Source organism: Anomaloglossus baeobatrachus, chromosome 6 (genome assembly GCF_048569485.1).
Source record: "Anomaloglossus baeobatrachus isolate aAnoBae1 chromosome 6, aAnoBae1.hap1, whole genome shotgun sequence".
NCBI lineage: Eukaryota > Metazoa > Chordata > Amphibia > Anura > Aromobatidae > Anomaloglossus > Anomaloglossus baeobatrachus.
In genome coordinates, this window is record NC_134358.1 from 486,458,628 (window position 1) to 486,477,742 (window position 19,115).

General features: G+C 42.1%; 1 protein-coding gene across 1 annotated transcript in view; it reads left to right on the forward strand.

Moving 5' to 3' along the window:
* LOC142243445 (ATP-binding cassette sub-family B member 5-like) overlaps positions 1-19,115 on the forward strand; it is a 130,410-nt gene that overhangs the window by 86,218 nt on the left and 25,077 nt on the right. The window contains exons 8-16 of the mRNA XM_075315384.1: positions 1,158-1,282; positions 1,368-1,542; positions 1,645-1,758; positions 4,015-4,125; positions 4,225-4,350; positions 4,440-4,643; positions 6,235-6,405; positions 6,529-6,690; positions 12,401-12,559. Of these exons, the coding sequence (XP_075171499.1) occupies positions 1,158-1,282; positions 1,368-1,542; positions 1,645-1,758; positions 4,015-4,125; positions 4,225-4,350; positions 4,440-4,643; positions 6,235-6,405; positions 6,529-6,690; positions 12,401-12,559 (1,347 nt within the window). The remainder of the gene's footprint in view (positions 1-1,157; positions 1,283-1,367; positions 1,543-1,644; positions 1,759-4,014; positions 4,126-4,224; positions 4,351-4,439; positions 4,644-6,234; positions 6,406-6,528; positions 6,691-12,400; positions 12,560-19,115) is intronic.

Consider the following 19,115-nt stretch of genomic DNA (forward strand, 5'->3'; position numbering starts at 1 on the left):
TCAAATGTATAATTTTATGTAACTGAACATTTTAATTTTTTTAGAAAAGTACGACTAAAAAATATGTCCAAAACAATTTGTAAAGTTTAATTAAAAATAAAAAAGGTCAGAAGGTAATCATCAGGTAGCATCAATGTGAACAAACTTGAGGAACAGTCATAATACTAAATCAAGATCCAAAAAGTTACTTGAAAGTGTAATTGCACTTTCGGGTAATTTTTTTATAATGATATTTCATCTGTTTGTATGAGGAATAGCACTGTTTCTGGCTATATAATGACTTTTATCCTGTAGTTTTAGCATGTTTTTTTTTTCCTGTGCACTAGAAGTCTCAACAGTTTTACTTTTTTTTTTTACCTGTGCCTTCCTTTAGCTCTTTCCATAGACTGCATGTGTAATTTGACTATTCAGTGTAGACAGATCTGTAGACAGATTTGAGAAGTTTTTGAGAGTGAAAGTGCAGGAAACAAGAAGTGACTGATAAGTTGGGAAATGAGCATTTTTCTTTGATAAAGTAAATTACAGTGTCTTCATTTGTACTATTGTTTTAGAAAAAAAGATTAAAAGTGTGGCTACTATTTAAGTGCAAAAAAGTAGCAATCTTTTAGTTTATCTTGAATGAAAAGACAGTGTGTAGGCTAATGTTGGGTGCATGTTGAATAAGTCTGAATTACAACTTAACATCTAAGATACATTTGCAAAAAGTACAAAATCTTCAGAACATACGGTAATGGAATAATCCATCACTATTCTCACCGATGTAAACTTAGTCGACGAGGTGGAGCAGACTCCATTATAGCTAAGATAGCAGAGGTGTTAGCATTGCATTAGGGGCTAACTGTCTGCACCTCTTGCCCAATGATTCGGAAATGTCCACTTTTTCAAACACGTGGGGGAGGAGAATGGGACCATCAGCATCATCCAATTGAAAACACCTTTCCTATGTGAGGAAGGCTGCAATAACAAGTGGATTGTAATTGTCACAAAACCATGCCCCCAACACATTTGTTAAAACAGAGATAAAATAGACAAATCCTTTAAATTTTGCATCTTACTCCCGGTTTTGCTCATTATCTCGGGTGTGTAGCATTTGGGTAATACTTGGTCAGTGTGTAATATGGCTTATGATTGGGATAATATTTTTATCACAAATTTAGATGATGGTCCAACTGACTAGTAAGGAGCTGTCGGCTTATGCCAAAGCTGGATCTGTAGCCGATGAGGTTCTCTCTTCAATAAGGACTGTGGTCGCATTTGGAGGACAGGAAAAAGAAATACAAAGGTACAAATGTCATATAAAAAAATATAGAAAACATTTCACGTACAAAAGTAACATGTTTTGTAAATACTTTATTCTCATATTTTAGATACACAAATAATTTGGGAGAAGCGCAAAAAATTGGAATAAAGAAAGCCATTACTTCTCAGCTGGCTGTTGGTTTTATGTACTTTATTATTTATGCTTCTTATGCGCTTGGATTTTGGTATGGCTCAGTCTTAATATTAGGAGGATATGGATATACCATCGGAGATGTTCTTGTGGTGAGTTTTACAAAATGAATACCATGTTCATTCTATAAAAATGATCTCACATTGTGTGGAGAACTACCAAGTGTAAATTCATTTTAATGTCTTTCCCTTCAGGTCTTATTCAGTGTTGTCCTCAGCAGTTATTGTGTTGGTCAGGCTGCTTCCCACCTAGAAGCTTTCTCAGTGGCCAGAGGAGCTGCTTATAACATATTCAACACCATTGACCAGGTACAGAACGGGCTATACTTTCTGATTTGTCTAACCTAGGCTGTATTGCTTGAAAAAAACAACACACTAAAGGCCACTTTACACACTGCGATATCGGTACTGATATCGCTAGTGTGGGTACCCGCCCCCATCTGTTGTGCGATACGGGCAAATCGCTGCCCGTGGCGCACAACATCGGCCAGACCCGTCACACATACTTACCTGCCTAGCGACGTCGCTGTGACCGGCGAACCGCCTCCTTTCTAAGGGGGCGGTTCATTCAGCGTCACAGCGACGTCACAGTAGCGTCACTGAACCGCCGCCCAATAGCAGCGGAGGGGCGGAGATGAGCGGGACGTAACATCCCGGCCACCTCCTTCCTTCTGCATAGCGGCTGGGAGGCAGGTAAGGTGAGCTTCCTCGTTCCTGCGGCGTCACACGGAGTGATGTGTGCTGCCGCAGGAACGAAGAACAACTTCGTTACTGCTGCAGTAATGATATTTGAGAATGGACCCCCATGTCACCGATGAGCGATTTTGCACGTTTTTGTGACGATGCAAAATCGCTCATAGGTGTCACACGCAACGGCATCACTAATGCGGCCGGATGTGCGTCACCAATTCCGTGACCCCAACAACAATGCATTAGCGATGTCGTAGTGTGTAAAGCCCCCTTAATTCCAATTAAAGGAATTGTCAAGTCTTCTGCAAAAGACAGTAGACTTCTGAATCCTTATAGTGCGCACACAGCACACTGTTGGGATTCTCCGGTGTTGCTACCGATAACAGGAAGCTACGTGACAGCAAGTATGCATTTTGCATACTTTCGGACACATTTCAACTAGACGTGCCCACTCTCGCTCAATTCATTTGTATTGTTCCAAGCTTTTGTAGCCGGCACTTGACCGCATATATGTGAATGTGGTGCGTGTACTGTAAGGATTCAGAAGTCTGCAGTCACATAGAGTAATTGCAGACTTTTAGCAGAAGACTGCATCACCCACATTAATAATAATAATAACAGCTCGGTGTGCTATCCCAATGACTGGAAGTGAGCAGCTGCAGGGACATATAACTTTATTTTCTCCCTGTAGTCGCTCTTCCATTAAGCCAACTAAACATGGTAAAACTGCTGTTTCCCTGCAGATTATCACTGTGTCAACAGGTAAATAACCTTTTTAGCTAACAGGTTGCCTTTAAGATGTTTATTTGCTAATGTCTTTTTGCGTATCTGCGGCCTGTAGCTATGACATCTAGCAGATTATCAAACCTTGTACAGTGGTGGTCAGTACCTGGGCCATCACCGATCAATGGTTCCCTGTGAAGCATAGTTTGGACGAGAGTCATTTTTTCTCCTGTACATTGGTCAGCGAGGTTGTCTTCATCTCTCACTCCTATAGAGCATGAACTCTTATGATCAGCTGGCTGGACTCTCTCTCTCTCCTCTCCCTTCTGAGCAATTACAAGCTTTCAAGTAGTGAGATTTAGCGCGAGTAAAAGAATGTGGGAAAATGCAGCAAAGCCGGCAAAGTCGAATTTCAAAAGATCCACTCGTTTTACATTTCTAAGCATAAAGCCTGAACCTACCAAGTCCTGCTCTTAGCTGATTAGTGAATCCAGCAGTATCTATTGTAGATAGAGATGAGCGAATCGATTCAGTGGATCAGTGGTATCTGGCGGTGGGACGAGAGACCCACAAATTTCTTACAAATTCCTTACCTTCCAACGTATCCAGGGCTTTTGATCAGCCGGGGCTGATGCAACCGCATTTGGGCATTATTTTGCCTAGACATTGCACCAGCCATGAAAAATCAAAAGCCCTTGGGATGCCGGAAGGTAAGAGATTTGCAGCTCTCCTGTTCAGCTGCTAGATACCACTAACCTGATTGATCAACTCATCTCTAATTTTATACAATATTCTGTAGTAAATTCAGCAGTAGATGATGCAGAAGACTAGCTTTTCGGATAGTATGCTGCATTTTAGTATTCTGAAGTCCAGACTGTTCGCCTGTTTTTCAACTGATAACAGGACTAATAACAATAATGTAATAACTTAAAAATGGTCCGGAATTAGGACAAAGGGATATTAGAAATGTATATAAATATTAAGTTATGTAGCTGCCGCTTACACTTTATATAACCCTGGAAAACGTTCACAATAGTTTAGGAGATCATTCATGCGTTTTCACTAAATGCTTTTGTGTGGACAATAAGATTTGTGTATCTTTTATTAATTCTGCTAATTTGTGTCTGTATATTTTCTTTACTACAACCACAGGCATCAGCAATTAACAGTTTTTCAATCGAGGGGTATAAACCGGATAATATGAAAGGAGATGTTGAATTTAAAAATGTGCATTTTTGTTATCCTTCAAGACCAAAGGTTCAGGTAAAACCTTATTTATGCTTTTGTTAGATGGTCTCTTACACCACTGTTATGGTTTTGTGTCTTTTGTATGATTTTGTATTTGTGACTGTTTAAATTAAGGTTTTAAAAGGATTTAACCTAAAAGTTAAACCTGGGCAGACGGTGGCATTGGTCGGGCAAAGTGGATGCGGTAAAAGCACAACAGTGCAGCTCCTACAGAGAATGTATGATCCACAAGAAGGAATGGTAAATATACTTAATTAGTTATTTTCAGATATTTGATTATTTTTTTCCATTTAGGCTTGAGTTATTTTTTGCTGTCTTTTTTTTTCCAGATCACAGTTGATGGCCATGATATAAGATCCTTGAATGTTAGGCACTACAGAGAGATGATCGGTGTGGTCAGCCAAGAGCCCATCCTGTTTGCAACAACCATTAAGAACAATATCAAATATGGAAGATTAGATGTAACAGATGAAGAAATAGAGAGAGCAGCTAAGGAAGCCAACGCCTATGACTTCATTACGGCACTGCCTGATGTAAGTTTGCGTAGATTGTGGGAAACTGCCCTGAGATTTCTATTATGAGGAATCATTTTAGATAATTAATGACTCAGACTCAAGATCGCCAACTTCTAACATGAATCCATTACATTTCAGAAGATCGTATTTCTATTTTCCATTATAAAAGGTTTTCTCTCATATAACATACGTTATAATATAAATTATTACAGCAATTTAAATAATTCACAAACTCCAATACAATCACTCCCCTGGAACTGACATAACATGACAATAAATATTATGCCGAACCAGAGAGGCTCTTCTGTTGGGGAACATCCAATATTAATAGAGGTGACCCAGCTTAGCAAGTTATCACCCATCCACAGGATGGAAGATAACTTGCTGATTGCAGGCCGTCTAAGCGCTGGATACCCCATCAACCCCTATAATGGGGCTCTGAAATGCCAAATATGAATGAAGCAATGGTTGTCCAAGTTACACCACCAATCCAGTGTTTACAGGACTGACGGAAATGGGCAATACAGCAACATACTGTTCATTGCCTATACCTCGCTAATTTGGAATTACCCCTTTAAGTAGAAAATAGCTATTGAAGTGTCATTCTCTCTGTAGGAGCTGGCATGTTTGGCCATTAAAGGGAAATGTTCTTAATTTTAATTGACATTGTGTAATGCTTCATTTCTACTATGGAGGCAATGCAGGGGTATTGAACACTTGCAGCCAGAACTGAATACTTGCTAACCACAGTTTTCCCTACAGCTGATTTCTGGTGGTAGGATAATCCGGGATCAGCTTATTTTTTGATAAGCTTTCTAAGAAATAAAAAAGAGGGTTTGTAAAAAAAACAAGCCCTTTATTGTACATCTCCAAATTTAACTCAAAACAAATAAATTATGTGCCAGGCATTACTAGGAAAGTAAAAATTGCAACATGACTAGTATTGGGCGGACCTGAACTGTAAAAGTCCGGATCCACGCGGTTTGAAAAGGTACTCGAGTGCCAGCCCCAGCCCCGGGATTCCAGATATTGATCCGGATCTGGCACTCAGAAAATTAAAAAAAAAAATAAAGGAAAAATAAAGAAAATAAGATTGAAGCAAGCGCTTTATACTTACAAAGGCTCCGGCGCGGCTGCAACTGCTCCCGCTTATATGGAATCTGGGCCATAACCAGATTTTAAAAACCAGAAAATACAGACCTGCCAGTTATTTGCGAGTCCACTCATCACTAAACATGACATTGCTAAGATATAGCAGCATAGATTGCTCAATGTTTCTACCACTTAGTAATAATTAAGTATAGAAGTTCAGCATAGGATCGTGCTACCGGGCAGCTGTTACAATGAATAGGGGCTTTGTAACAAAAGTCTTGTACCAAATCCAAAATTCTTGGAGGAATTTAGCATAAGCTTTTTGGTGTCTGATTCAAAGATATTGCTCATTCCATGCTACTTTGAATCTCTAAATTGCAAAAGTCATGAGTAGTGAAGGATATTACAATATACTATACTGTACAAGCTCTAACTTAGTCTGATTTTAACTGCTTCATTTATGTTTATTTATGTTAAAAAGTCATCTCATACTTTCAATGATTTTCTGCTCTTATAGAAATTTGAAACTCTTGTTGGAGAAAGAGGAGCTCAGTTAAGTGGTGGCCAGAAGCAAAGAATAGCAATTGCCAGAGCTTTGGTACGAAATCCCAAGATACTTCTTCTGGACGAGGCCACCTCTGCTCTGGATACTGGCAGTGAATCTGTCGTACAAGCTGCACTAGACAAGGTAAATGAGTTCATGTGTTATCAGATAACATACCAAAGTACACATGATCTTGAACTTTTTGTACAGTTATATTTTATCAGTTTAATGTTTAATATCTGATAAGGATATTACACCTGTTTTCAGGCCATTGAAGGGCGTACTACAATTGTTATCGCTCACCGTCTCAGCACTGTGTGGACCGCAGATTTGATTGTGGTGGTGGAGAATGGCACTATTGCTGAGCAAGGAACACATTCTGAACTAATGGAAAGAAAAGGAATATATTTTTCACTTGCAACAGCCCAGGTATGTTCACTGTACAGCAATAAAAAAAACTGTAAATATATTATTGCTCTATCATACCATCCAGTGGTTTAACTTGAAGCTCATAGGCCCCAATTCAAAATCTCCAACATGGCCCCAAATTATTGCAAGTCTTTAGTAGCATTTGTCTTTTTATATAGGCAAAGGGGAATTTTGGGGGCCCCAGAGCCATGGCCTGGGTGTGATTACACCACTGTACTAAGTTGTTATATGAAACTACCCATAATTAAGCAATAATAGGAAACATTTGAATTTTGTCTTTAAATCTAATTTATAGGGAATGTCTTAGCTTTTCGTGTTTCATTTATATTTTAAAAGGTTTTGTCAATGTTTTTGTCACATTGGCCAATAGGTCTTGTTTAGACTCTAACTTCCTGATGTTTCATTAAATCCACATTTATATTAGCCACAATGTTCAGACCTTGTTCCTATCTTTTGTATTGTCCTGGAAACCCCTTTCCTGGGAGAGCTAATTTAGGGTGAGATGCAAAGGGATCTCCAGATCTGCCAATGTTGGTCCAATTAATAGCAATGCATCGGAGACAAACACAAGAACACAGCCAATGTCCATGCACCAGGCTTTGTCTGAATCTCAGATGCCCAAAACACTAATTTATTACTACCACAAAGAAAGGGGCATGGCTTAGTGCATGACCAAAAATGGAATGAAAGTTAGAAATAACAAAATCGTAAATTATGAATCCTGCTGAATTCCTTAAAACTAGATCTGTCCATTTTTTTGGACCTTCAGTAACAAAGAAACTTTAGACAAAGACATCTTTAAAGAGACTACACCCAATGTTATTGCTTTTATGAATAACACTTATAAAGCTAATATAAAAGTTCAACATTATTAAAGATATATAAATTGCTTAAATGATAATCAAAAGTTAATATAAAATATTAACCATAACAGTATTAACCCCTTCAGCCCCGGGGCACTTTCCGTTTTTGCGTTTTTGTTTTTTGCTCCCCTTCTTCTGAGAGCCGTAACTTTTTTATTTTTCTGTCAATCTTGCCATATGAGGGCTTGTTTTTTTCGGGACAAGTTGTACTTTTAAATCAAATCATAAGTTTTACCATATGGTGTACTGGAAAACAGCAAAAAAATTCCAAGTGTGGAAAAACTGCAAAAAAAGTGTGATGCCACAATAGTTTTTGGGATGTTTTATTCACGGTGTTCACTATATGGTAAAACTGATGTGTGGGTCAGTGTGAGTTTGCAGACACCAAACATGTATAGGTTTACTTGTATCTAAGGGGTTAAAAAAAATTCACAAGCTTGTCCAATAAAAGTGGCGTACATTTTGCGCCATTTTCCGAAACCCGTAGAGCTCTCATTTTTTGGGATCTATGGCTCAGTAATGGCTTATTTTTTGCGTCTCAAGCTAACGTTTCTAATAGTATCATTTTTGCGCAGATGCTACATTTTGATCGCCTGTTATTGCATTTTGCGTAAAACTTGCGGCGACCAAAAAACGTAATTTTGGCGTTTGGAATTTTTTTGCCACTACGCCGTTTACCAATCAGATTAATTGATTTTATATTTTGAGAGATCAGGCATTTCTGAACGCGGCGATACCAAATATGTGTACATTTATTTATTTTTTAACCCTTTAATTTTCAATGGGGGGATAGGGGGGTGATTTGAACTTTTAGGTTTTTGTTTTTTTTATTTTTTAAAACTTTTTTACTTTTTTTTTTATTTTACTAGTCCCCCTAGGGGGCTATAGCGATCAGCAATCCGATCGCTCTTATCTATCTGCTGATCACAGCTATACAGCTGTAAACAGCAGATACAGTCATTTCCTGTTTCACTCTGCTCCGGGCCGAGGGAAAACGAAAGTGAAACATCATAGCTGCAGGCGTCATCACATGACCATGTGCTACGATGGTAACTACCGAAAGTCACGTGATCACTCACGTGACTTCCGGTGGGGGCGGTGGTAAGTGAGAATCTTCACCGCGTGTATATACATCTCGCTGTCAGACTTTGGCAGCGAGATGTAAGGGGTTAATGTTACGGGTGGAATGCGATTCCACTCGTAACATGCAGGCACACATGTCAGCTGTTGAAAACAGCTGATATGTGTGCCGATCAATGCCGCCTGCCTGCGGCAGGGGGCGGGGCTTAACGGGACACACTCCATGACGGATATATCCGTCCATGGTCGTGAAGGGGTTAAGCATCTAATGAGTTTATGCAGATATCATTATGACGGGAGGGGGGGCATGGTTAGCTCAGACCACCTATTGTCATTTTTGGATCCTGTGTTATCAGTTATGTATGGACTAAGGGTGGCTTTACATGCTGCGATATCCGGCCCGATATCGCTAGCATGAGACCCGCCCCTATCGTTTGTGCGCGACGAGCATATCGCTGCCCGTCGCGCACAAAATCGCGCACCCGCGTCACATGTACTTACGGGCTCTTTGACATCGCTGTGACCGGCGAACCGCCTCCTTTGTAAGGGGGCGGTCTGTTCGGCGTCACAGCGACGTCACTGAGCGGCCGCCCAATGAAAGCGGAGGGGCAGAGATGAGCGGGAGGAACATCCCGCCCACCTCCTTCCTTCCGCATTATGGCCGGCGGCAGGTAGGAGATGTTCCTCGTTCCTGCGGGGGTCACACACAGTGATGTGCACTGCCACAGGAACGAGGAACAACAACGGGAAAGCGATAGTATCGATAATTGGGAGCGGACCCCCATGTCAACAAGGAGCAATTTTGGACGTTTTTGCAACGATCAAAAATCGCTCCTTGGAGTCACACACTACGAGATCGCTACAGCGACCGGATGTGCGTCACAAATTCCGTGACCCCAACGAGATTGCTGTAGCAAAATCGTAGCGTGTAAAGCCCGCTTTAGGGGTACTAGATCGCTAGCGAGATCGCTGCTGAGTCACAGGTTTTGTGACGTACCAGTGACCTCATCAGCGATCTCGCTGTGTGTGACACTAAGCAGCGATCTGGCCCCTGCTCTGAAATCGCTGATTGTTACACACTGTTCTGGTTCATTTTTGCTCGTTGGTCTCCCGCTATGCAACACTCATTGGCGTGTTTGACTGTGGGAGACCAACAAGCACTGACTCTGTGTAAGCAGCGTATGCTGGTAACCAGGTTAAATAGCGGGTAACTAAGCAAAGCGCTTTGTTTAGTAACCCAATGTGTACCCTAGCTACATATACAGGGAGCCAGCGCTGGCAGCCTGTAAGCGGTGTACGCTGGTAACCAGGGTAAATATCGTGTAATCAAGCAAAGCGCTTTGCTTAGTTACCTGATATTTACCCTGGCTACCAAGCGCAGCATCGTTACACGAGTCGCTGGTGGCTGATGGCTGGTCGCTGGTCGCTGGTGAGATCTGCTTGATTGACAGCTCACCAGCAACCATGTTGCGATGCACTAACAATCCCTGCCAGGTCAGATCGCTGGTGGGACCGTTGGTGTGTCGCTATGTGTGACCCCAGCCTAAAGCGGGCTTTACACGCTGCGACATCGCTCAAGCGATCTCGTTGGGGTCACGGAATTTGTGATGCACATCCGGTCACTTTAGCGATGTCTTTGCGTGTGACACCTATGAGCGATTTTGAATCATCACAAAAACGGTCAAAATTGCCCTATTCTCGAATATTGCTGCTGATCGGTGTATGAAGTAGTTCGTCGCTCCTGCGGCAGCACACATCACTATGTGTGACACCGCAGGAATGAGTAACCTCACCTTACCTGCATCCGCCCGCAATGAGGAAAAAAGGAAGTGGGCAGGATGTTATGGCCGCTCATCTCCACCCCTCCGCTTCTATTGGTCAGCGGTTCGGTGACGCTACTGTGACGTCACTGTGATGCTGAACGCACTGCCCCTTTAGAAAGGAGGCGGTTCGCCGGTCACAGCAACGTCGCAGAGCTGGTATGTGCGTGTGACGCTGCCGTAGCGATAATGTTCGCTACAGCAGCGATCACCACGTATCGGCCGTACGATGGTGGCGGGTGCTATCACGCTTGACATCGCGCTAGCATCGGCTAGTGATGTTGCAGCGTGTAAAGCGGCCTTTAGTCTTCCAAGTGGTGATCCGGCCTCCACAGAGCCCTGATCTCAACAAAATCTAATCTGTCTGATTACCTGAAGAGATAGTATTCTGACTCACGGATACGCAGGACGTGATGGTGCCTGAACACACCGTTTTCTTCGTGTATTCGCATTAACCATACTCACATTCATATCGGTTCCTCAGATAGTTTAACTTGGACACAATCTTATTGCAAGAAGACTCCAGGAAAAGATGAATGTTTTAACTGAAAATCTTGTATTGATGATAATGCAGCAGGTAAAAAGATTTTCTTCAGAGAGTATACCGCATGTTACATAAGATGGCTGGTACAAAACACTATATGGAAAAGAAGGGCGGGGAATGCTGACATCACAGAACTACAGGGAGGAGGAAGGGACAAAATACAAAAAAAGTCAAAGCTTCTGCCTAGCAACAGAAAGGCAATACACAGCAATGAAAACATTGAATAATTCCCAAGTTGTGGGACATGACAGATAAAATAATTTGCACAAGCCTACATATACAGAAGATCTGTGGTTAGTTCTGTGGTTAAGGCGGGCTTTGCACACTATGACATCGCAGGTGCGATGTCGGTGGGGTCAAATTGAAAATGACGTACTTCCGGCATCGCATGTGACATCGTAGTGTGTAAAGGCTCGATGATACGATTAACGAGCGCAAAAGCGTCGTAATCGCATCATCGGTGCAGCGTCGGCGTAATCCATGATTACGCTGACGCGACGGTCCGATGTTGTTCCTCGCTCCTGCGGCAGCACACATCGCTGTGTGTGAAGCCGCAGGAGCGAGGAACATCTCCTACCGGCGTCACTGCGGCTTCCGTAGGATATGCGGAAGGAAGGAGGTGGGCTGGATGTTTACATCCCGGTCATCTCCGCCCCTCCGCTCCTATTGGCGGCCTGCCGTGTGATGTCGCAGTGACGCTGCACGACCCGCCCCCTTAATAAGGAGGCGGGTCGCCGGCCAGAGCGACGGTCGCAGGACAGGTGAGTCCGTGTGAAGCTGCCGTAGCGATAATGTTCGCTACGGCAGCTATCACAAGGATATCGCAGTTGCGACGGGGGCGGGCACTATCGCGCTCGGCATCACAGCATCGGCCTGCGATGTCGCAGCGTGCAAAGTGCCCCTAAGATGTTTGGAACAACTTCCCTGCTGAGTTACTTCAATAACTGTTTCCAAGTGTAAATAGAAAAAAGGATGCCGTTTTGAGGACAAATCAGTCACACCAAATATTGATTTGATTTCCATTTCTCTTTTGTTCTTCACCTACATCTTGTTAATTGATAAAAAATAAACTATTAGTTTTATTTTCATTTCTTTGCAGCACATTTTCCACACCTGCCTAAAACCTTTGCACAGTACTATATAATTATTATGTATATAAATATGTGATTTATATACTACTGTGCAAAAGTTTTAGGCTGGTGTGGAAAAATACTGCAATATAAATATATTTAATGTTACAATGTAAGGAATCAGTCCTGTAAAACACTGCCTAATGCAGATCATTGAGAGTATGTTTGACTATAAATGGATGGAATTAGTTTTGTTTTCTATTTTTCAAGCAATGATATAGACAGGACCTTGCAACAAAATAATCTCATCACCACTACGTGCTTTACTTTTAGACTATACAAGCTGCAGAAGAGACAGAAACCGGACAAGGTGAAGAAGCAAAACAGGACAAACCACCTCTCGTGCAGAGATTATATTCTAACATGTCCAATGGGAAATTTTCTATATCAGACAATGGGGAGGAAGAAGACAATGAGGAGGAAACAGAAGAGGTAAAGATAGCATGGGTTGTTTTTGATTAAAGTATTGGGATTATTTTTGAGGAAAGTATTAATAATGCATCAGCTTTAAATGGAACCTGTCACCTTCTCGCAAGGATAGAGGAAGCGACAGACCCGAGGAGGATAGATCACAAGGATAGAGGAGGCACCGGACCCATGGATTACATGCGGGATTTGTCTACAGCACATGTTTAAAAAGGTGGTTTTATTCTCCAAAAACATGCTGCAAAAGAACAGCAAAGCCTGTTTGCTACTTTTTTTCAGCACTTTTGCACTTTCTCATTACTTTCTATGGGTGGAAAAAACATTGCAAAAATGCTGAAAGAATTGACATGCTGCAGATTTAAAAAAAAAGCTGCAATCCTTAACTTGTCAGGAGAAAAAAAAAGCAAGAGTTCGCATGACAATTCTGACATCTCATAGCTTTACAGTAAAATAGCTTTTGTCCAAGATTACTCCACCTATTTGCTAGCTTCATTTGCAGCAGTAATTGGCCTAGTTTTGGTGCATATTGTCTCATTTAATGCCATATTCCCGATCCCGCCACATGATCATATCTCGCCTTCACTGAGCCACTCCCCTTTATTTGGCAATCTAGAAACCGTGTCTACACACATAATAAATGTACCCAAAATCTCATAAATCCTATGATTTTGAGAAGCATAAAAAGCGCTACATACAGTCCAAAGAGTGGGCAGGTTGAAGTGAGTTAAAGGTTACTATAAGATTGGTGGACTGCAAAGGGTTTGCTTGTAGTTTAACATTTAACATTGGCAGAAGAAGTGCATCTAGGAAAATCTATACAGCCAGTTGGACACGCCTTGATTTTACCAATCTATGCTATTACTTAGTGTGTCTAGGTATGTATCTATATTGGATACGGAGACGTCTATGCGTGTATACATATATATGTATATATATATATATGTATATATATACTGTATATATATATATATATATATATATATATATATATATATATTTAATGTGTGTCTACCCATATCCTGTCCACTGCCATTAACTTGAGAAAGGCGGAAGCTAAAGGCATAGAAGTGGTGTCTAGGTATAGTAAAGTAGCCATGCACTACGCTATGAAACCACCTATAGCGCAACCTGGTGGAAAACAATGGAGTTAGCATTTTTATCTCGAAAACAGAACGAGATAGAGAAAAAAGTGAATAAAAAAATTGTAGGGCATCATCAATTCAATACGAATCGACACCTTGCATACAGAAATGCTATGATAGGAAACCAATGACCCCCCAAAACATTAAATGCTGGTCACGCATATGGCGCTCATTTAACTTTGATGCTCAAAGTGGCCACCGTCAGCTGCAGTGCACATCTGGACTCTGGACAGCATACTGTATCTTGCTGCACGTTGTGCAATATGGTAGGTGACACGTTTGCACAAGCATCTGTAATACGTCGTCATAGGTCCTGCAATGTTGGTGGAGGGGTCTCATACACCTGCTGTTTGATGTGACCTCACTAGAGATGAGCGAACCGGTCGCGGTTCGGCTCGAGGTCGGTTCGCCGAACGGGGGTCCCGTTCGAGTTCGGTTCGTCGAACGTTCGACGAACCGAACTCGAACGTATAGGCTAGAATGGGAGGCAATCACAAACACATAAAAATGCATGATAAATGTACACAAACAGTTAATAAACATTGCCATAACACTTACCGGTCCTCGCGATCCCTTCTGCACTCTGTCTCCTGCCGCTATTCCATCCGATGATCGCTGAATCCTCCCGGTGACCTGCACTGCCAGCAGAGAAGCAGGACCTATCGTGACGTCAAAATAGCCATGTGACCAGTCACGTGGCTATTATCTCATTGGCTACAGACTGGTCACATGACTATGACACGTCATGTAGGACCTGCGAGTGCATCTCTCCGGTACACGGTGCACATATGTGTATCGCCGTGTACCGGCGACATGCTCTAGCACACGGTCGACTCCCCGTTCCGTTAGGGACCGGCTGACACAGCCGGTCATTAACGGAGATCACCGTTGCCATAGCAACGCAGTTAGCGGTGACGTCACCGCTAACCGCGGCTCCGGGAGCACCGTTGCTATGGTAACGCGTCTGTCAGCGTTACCGCTAGCAGCCAGCAGTGATCACTCACGGAGTGAAGGCTGCACGCTGCTTCCCGATTGTAGTGAGCATTGTAGTTAGGATGGAGGTTCCCCAGCCCCAAGTGATGCCCCTCACTACAATCGTCACTACTACTACACTAGAAAGAAAGAAGACAGAAGAGCAGGATCGTGGAGGGCTGACAGGGGTAATAAAGATGGAGTCTCTAATGTGTCTGTGTATTTATTTCTATTAAAGTATTTTTTCTCTGTGTGGTGTCTTTTTTTAACCCTTTATTGGAGATTCTTAATGGCCGGGTCAAACGTGCCTGACATTAAGAATCTCTGGCTTAATACTGGCTGGTAAAACAAAGCCAGTATTAACTCATGATTACCCAACAAGCCACCCGGCTCCAGGGCTGTTGGAAGAGTTGGATACAGCGCCAGATGATGGCGCTTCTATGAGAGCGCCATTTTCTGGGACGGCTGCGGACTGAAATCCGCAGCAGAGGCGCCCACAAACCTCGGGCTAACCTGTGCTGCGGATTCCAATCCCCAGCTGCCTAGTTGTACCCGGCTGGACACAAAAATAGGGCGAAGCCCACGTCATTTGTTTTTTAATTATTTCATGAAATAAGTGAAATAATTAAAAAAAACGGGCTTCCCTATATTTTTGGTTCCCAGCCGGGTACAAATAGGCAACTGGGGGTTGGAGGCAGCCCGTGGCTGCCAGCTGTACCTGGCTAGCATACAAAAATATGGCGAAGCCCACGTCATTTTTTTGGTGGGCAAAAAACTTCTGCATACAGTCCTGGATGGAGTATGCTGAGCCTTGTAGTTCTGCAGCTGCTGTCTGCTCTTCTCCATACAGACAGACAGCAGCTGCAGAACTACAAGGCTCAGCATACTCCATCCAGGACTGTATGCAGAAGTTTTTTGCCCCCTGAAAAAATTATGTGGCTTCGCCATATTTTTGTATGCTAGCCAGGTACAGCAGGCAGGTACGGCTGCCCCCAACCCCCAGTTGCCTATTTGTACCCGGCTGGGAACCAAAAATAAAGGGAAGCCCTTTTTTTATTATTTCATGAATTTCATGAAATAATTAGAAAACAAATGACGTAGGCTTTGCCCCATTTTTGTGTCCAGCCAGGTACAACTAGGCAGCTGGGATTGGAATCCGCACCACCGGTTGGCCTGAGCTTTCTGGGCCCCACTGCTGCGAATTGCAGTCTGCAGCCACCTCAGAAAATGGCATTTTCATAGAAGCGCCATCTTCTGGCGCTGTATCCAACTCTTCCAGCACCTGCCTGCTATACCTGGCTAGCATACAAAAATATGGCGAAGCTCACGTCCTTTTTTTGTAGCTTTTTGGCAAAAAAAAAAAAAAATGCTTCCCTGGATTTTCCATTGCCAGTGAAGGTAACACCAAGCAGTGGGGGTTAGCAGCCAGTAGCTGCTTGGATTACCCTTAGCTAGCAATACAAAAAATGCAGTGGGAGCTAACATATATTTTTTTTAATTATTTATTTAAATAACTAAAAATAAAATGGGCTTCCCTGTATTTTGATTGCTGGACATCACAGTGCTGTAAAAATAAATCTTTAAAAAAATGACGTAGCGCTCCGCGGTATTTTTGATTCTCAGCGCAGATAAAGCAGACAGCTATGGGTTGCCACCCCCATCTGCCTGCCGTTACCTTGGTTGGCAATCAAAATACAGGGAAGCCCATTAATTTTTTCTATTTAAAAAATAGTTAAAAAAAAAAAATTACGTTGGGTCCCCCCATTTTTGATAGCCAGCTAGGGTAAAGCAGACGGCTGTAGCCTGAAAACCACAGCTGGCAGCTTTACCGTGGTTGGGGATCCAATGTGGAGGTCCCCTCAGGCTCTTTTTTATAATTATTTTATAAATATTAATAATTACACAATAAAAGTAGGGGACCCCCCAAATTGGATCACCAGCCAAGGTAAAGCGGACAGCTGTGGTCTGGTATTCTCAGGGTGGGAAGGTCCATAGTTATTGGGCCTTCACAGCCTAAAAATAGCAGGCCGCAGGCACCCCAGACGTGGCGCATCCACTAGATGCGCCAATCCTGGCGCTTCACCCCAGCTCATCCCGTGCCCTGGTGCAGTGGCAAACGGGGTAATAAATCGGGTTGATACTAGCTGTAAAGTCACCTGAGATCAAGCCCAGCAGTTTGTGATGTCATGGCGTCTATTAGATACCCAACATCATAAACTGTCAGTACTAACAAAAACAAAAAATCGACAAAAGAAATTTATTTGAAAAAACAGTCCCCAAAACATTTCCTCTTTCACCAATTTATTGTAAGAAAAAAAATAAAGGGGTCCCACGACGACTCTGGACCGTCTAGAATATGGGGGGGAGACACTCAGGGAACGTATCCCCCATTTTCTAGGAGTGCGGACCCTTCATGTGAGGAGTGTGGGTGCAATGAATCTGCACTCACTCTCCCCGGGTCCACAGCAGCAGAGTCCATGTCGTAATGGTTGCTACCAAAGCTGCAATGCCCTGCTCATGAGGTAAGGGCATGCCTAATCAGGAGAACTACTGTAGAGGAAGCTCTGCTCACTGGTATATAGGTGCTCAGAGGTAATAATAGATAAAATTAGTGAGTAACCTCGGCACTCTATATCTCCCAGACTAAGTCAGTAAGTCACAACGGATAGTAATGCAAAATCACTCTTTATTGGTCCGTATTAAGAAAATTTTTTTTTCATAAGCATATATGTTTTTGTCCAAAACAAGTTACAAATGACGTTTCGGCCTGAGCCTTCGTCAGATTGGACTTATCTGCATGTAATCATGAAAAATGACAATAATCAGTATCACATAAGAGTGAGAGAACAATAACATAAACTCGAACAATGTAGAGGTACAATTGGGATGCAGCAAAAAAATTGCAACACAGCAAGAAATGAAACACATAATACAAATGTCATAATACAGTACAAGGACAATATAGTAATGACAAATATGGGGTCAGAGTAGACTTAGACAGCTCTGGTACGAAAGAGATGTCAATCATAAAGTAACATGTGCAGTAGGTGTAGAGCTACACTATGCATGGCAGAGCTAATGGGTAGACCGACCATAGAAAAAGTAGAGAAAAAGTGGAGAAAAAGTGGAGAATAAGTGGAACATAAGAGGAGAAAAAGTGGAGAAAAAGTGGAGAAAAAAGTGGAGAAAAAGTGGAGAAAAAGTGGAGAAAAAGTGGAGAAAAAGTGGAGATTAAGAGGAGAAAAAGTGGAGAAAAAAGTGGAGAAAAAGTGGAGAAAAAGTGGAGCATAAGTGGAGAAAAAGTGGAGAAAAAGTGGAGAAAAAGTGGAGCATAAGAGGAGAAAAAGTGGAGAAAAAAGTGGAGAAAAAGTGGAGAAAAAGTGGAGCATAAGAGGAGAAAAAGTGGAGAAAAAGTGGAGAAAAAGTGGAGCATAAGAGGAGAAAAAGTTGAGAAAAAGTGGAGAAAAAGTGGAGCATAAGAGGAGAAAAAGTGGAGATTAAGAGGAGAAAAAGTGGAGAAAAAGTGGAGCATAAGAGGAGAAAAAGTGGAGAAAAAGTGGAGAAAAAGTGGAGAAAAAGTGGAGCATAAGAGGAGAAAAAGTGGAGATTAAGAGGAGAAAAAGTGGAGAAAAAGTGGAGAAAAAGTGGAGAAAAAGTGGAGAAAAAGTGGAGCATAAGAGGAGAAAAAGTGGAGAAAAAAGTGGAGAAAAAGTGGAGAAAAAGTGGAGAAAAAGTGGAGATTAAGAGGAGAAAAAGTGGAGCATAAGAGGAGAAAAAGTGGAGAACAAAAGTGGAGAAAAAGTGGAGAAAGTGGAGAAAAAAATGGAGAAAAAGTGGAGAAAAAGTGGAGAACAAGTGGAGAATAAGAGGAGAAAAAGTGGAGAAAAAGTGGAGAAAAAGTGGAGAATAAGAGGAGAAAAAGTGGAGAATAAGTGGAGAAAAAAATGGAGAAAAAGTGGAGAAAAAGTGGAGAAAAAGTGGAGCATAAGAGGAGAAAAAGTGGAGAAAACGTGGAGAAAAAGTGGAGAAAAAGTGGAGCATAAGAGGAGAAAAAGTGGAGAAAAAAGTGGAGAAAAAGTGGAGAAAAAGTGGAGCATAAGAGGAGAAAAAGTGGAGAAAAAGTGGAGAAAAAGTGGAGCATAAGAGGAGAAAAAGTGGAGAAAAAGTGGAGAAAAAGTGGAGAAAAAGTGGAGCATAAGAGGAGAAAAAGTGGAGAAAAAGTGGAGAAAAAAGTGGAGAAAAAGTGGAGAAAAAGTGGAGAAAAAGTGGAGAAAAAGTGGAGATTAAGAGGAGAAAAAGTGGAGAAAAAGTGGAGAAAAAGTGGAGCATAAGAGGAGAAAAAGTGGAGAAAAAAGTGGAGAAAACGTGGAGAAAACGTGGAGAAAAAGTGGAGAAAAAGTGGAGAAAAAGTGGAGCATAAGAGGAGAAAAAGTGGAGAAAAAGTGGAG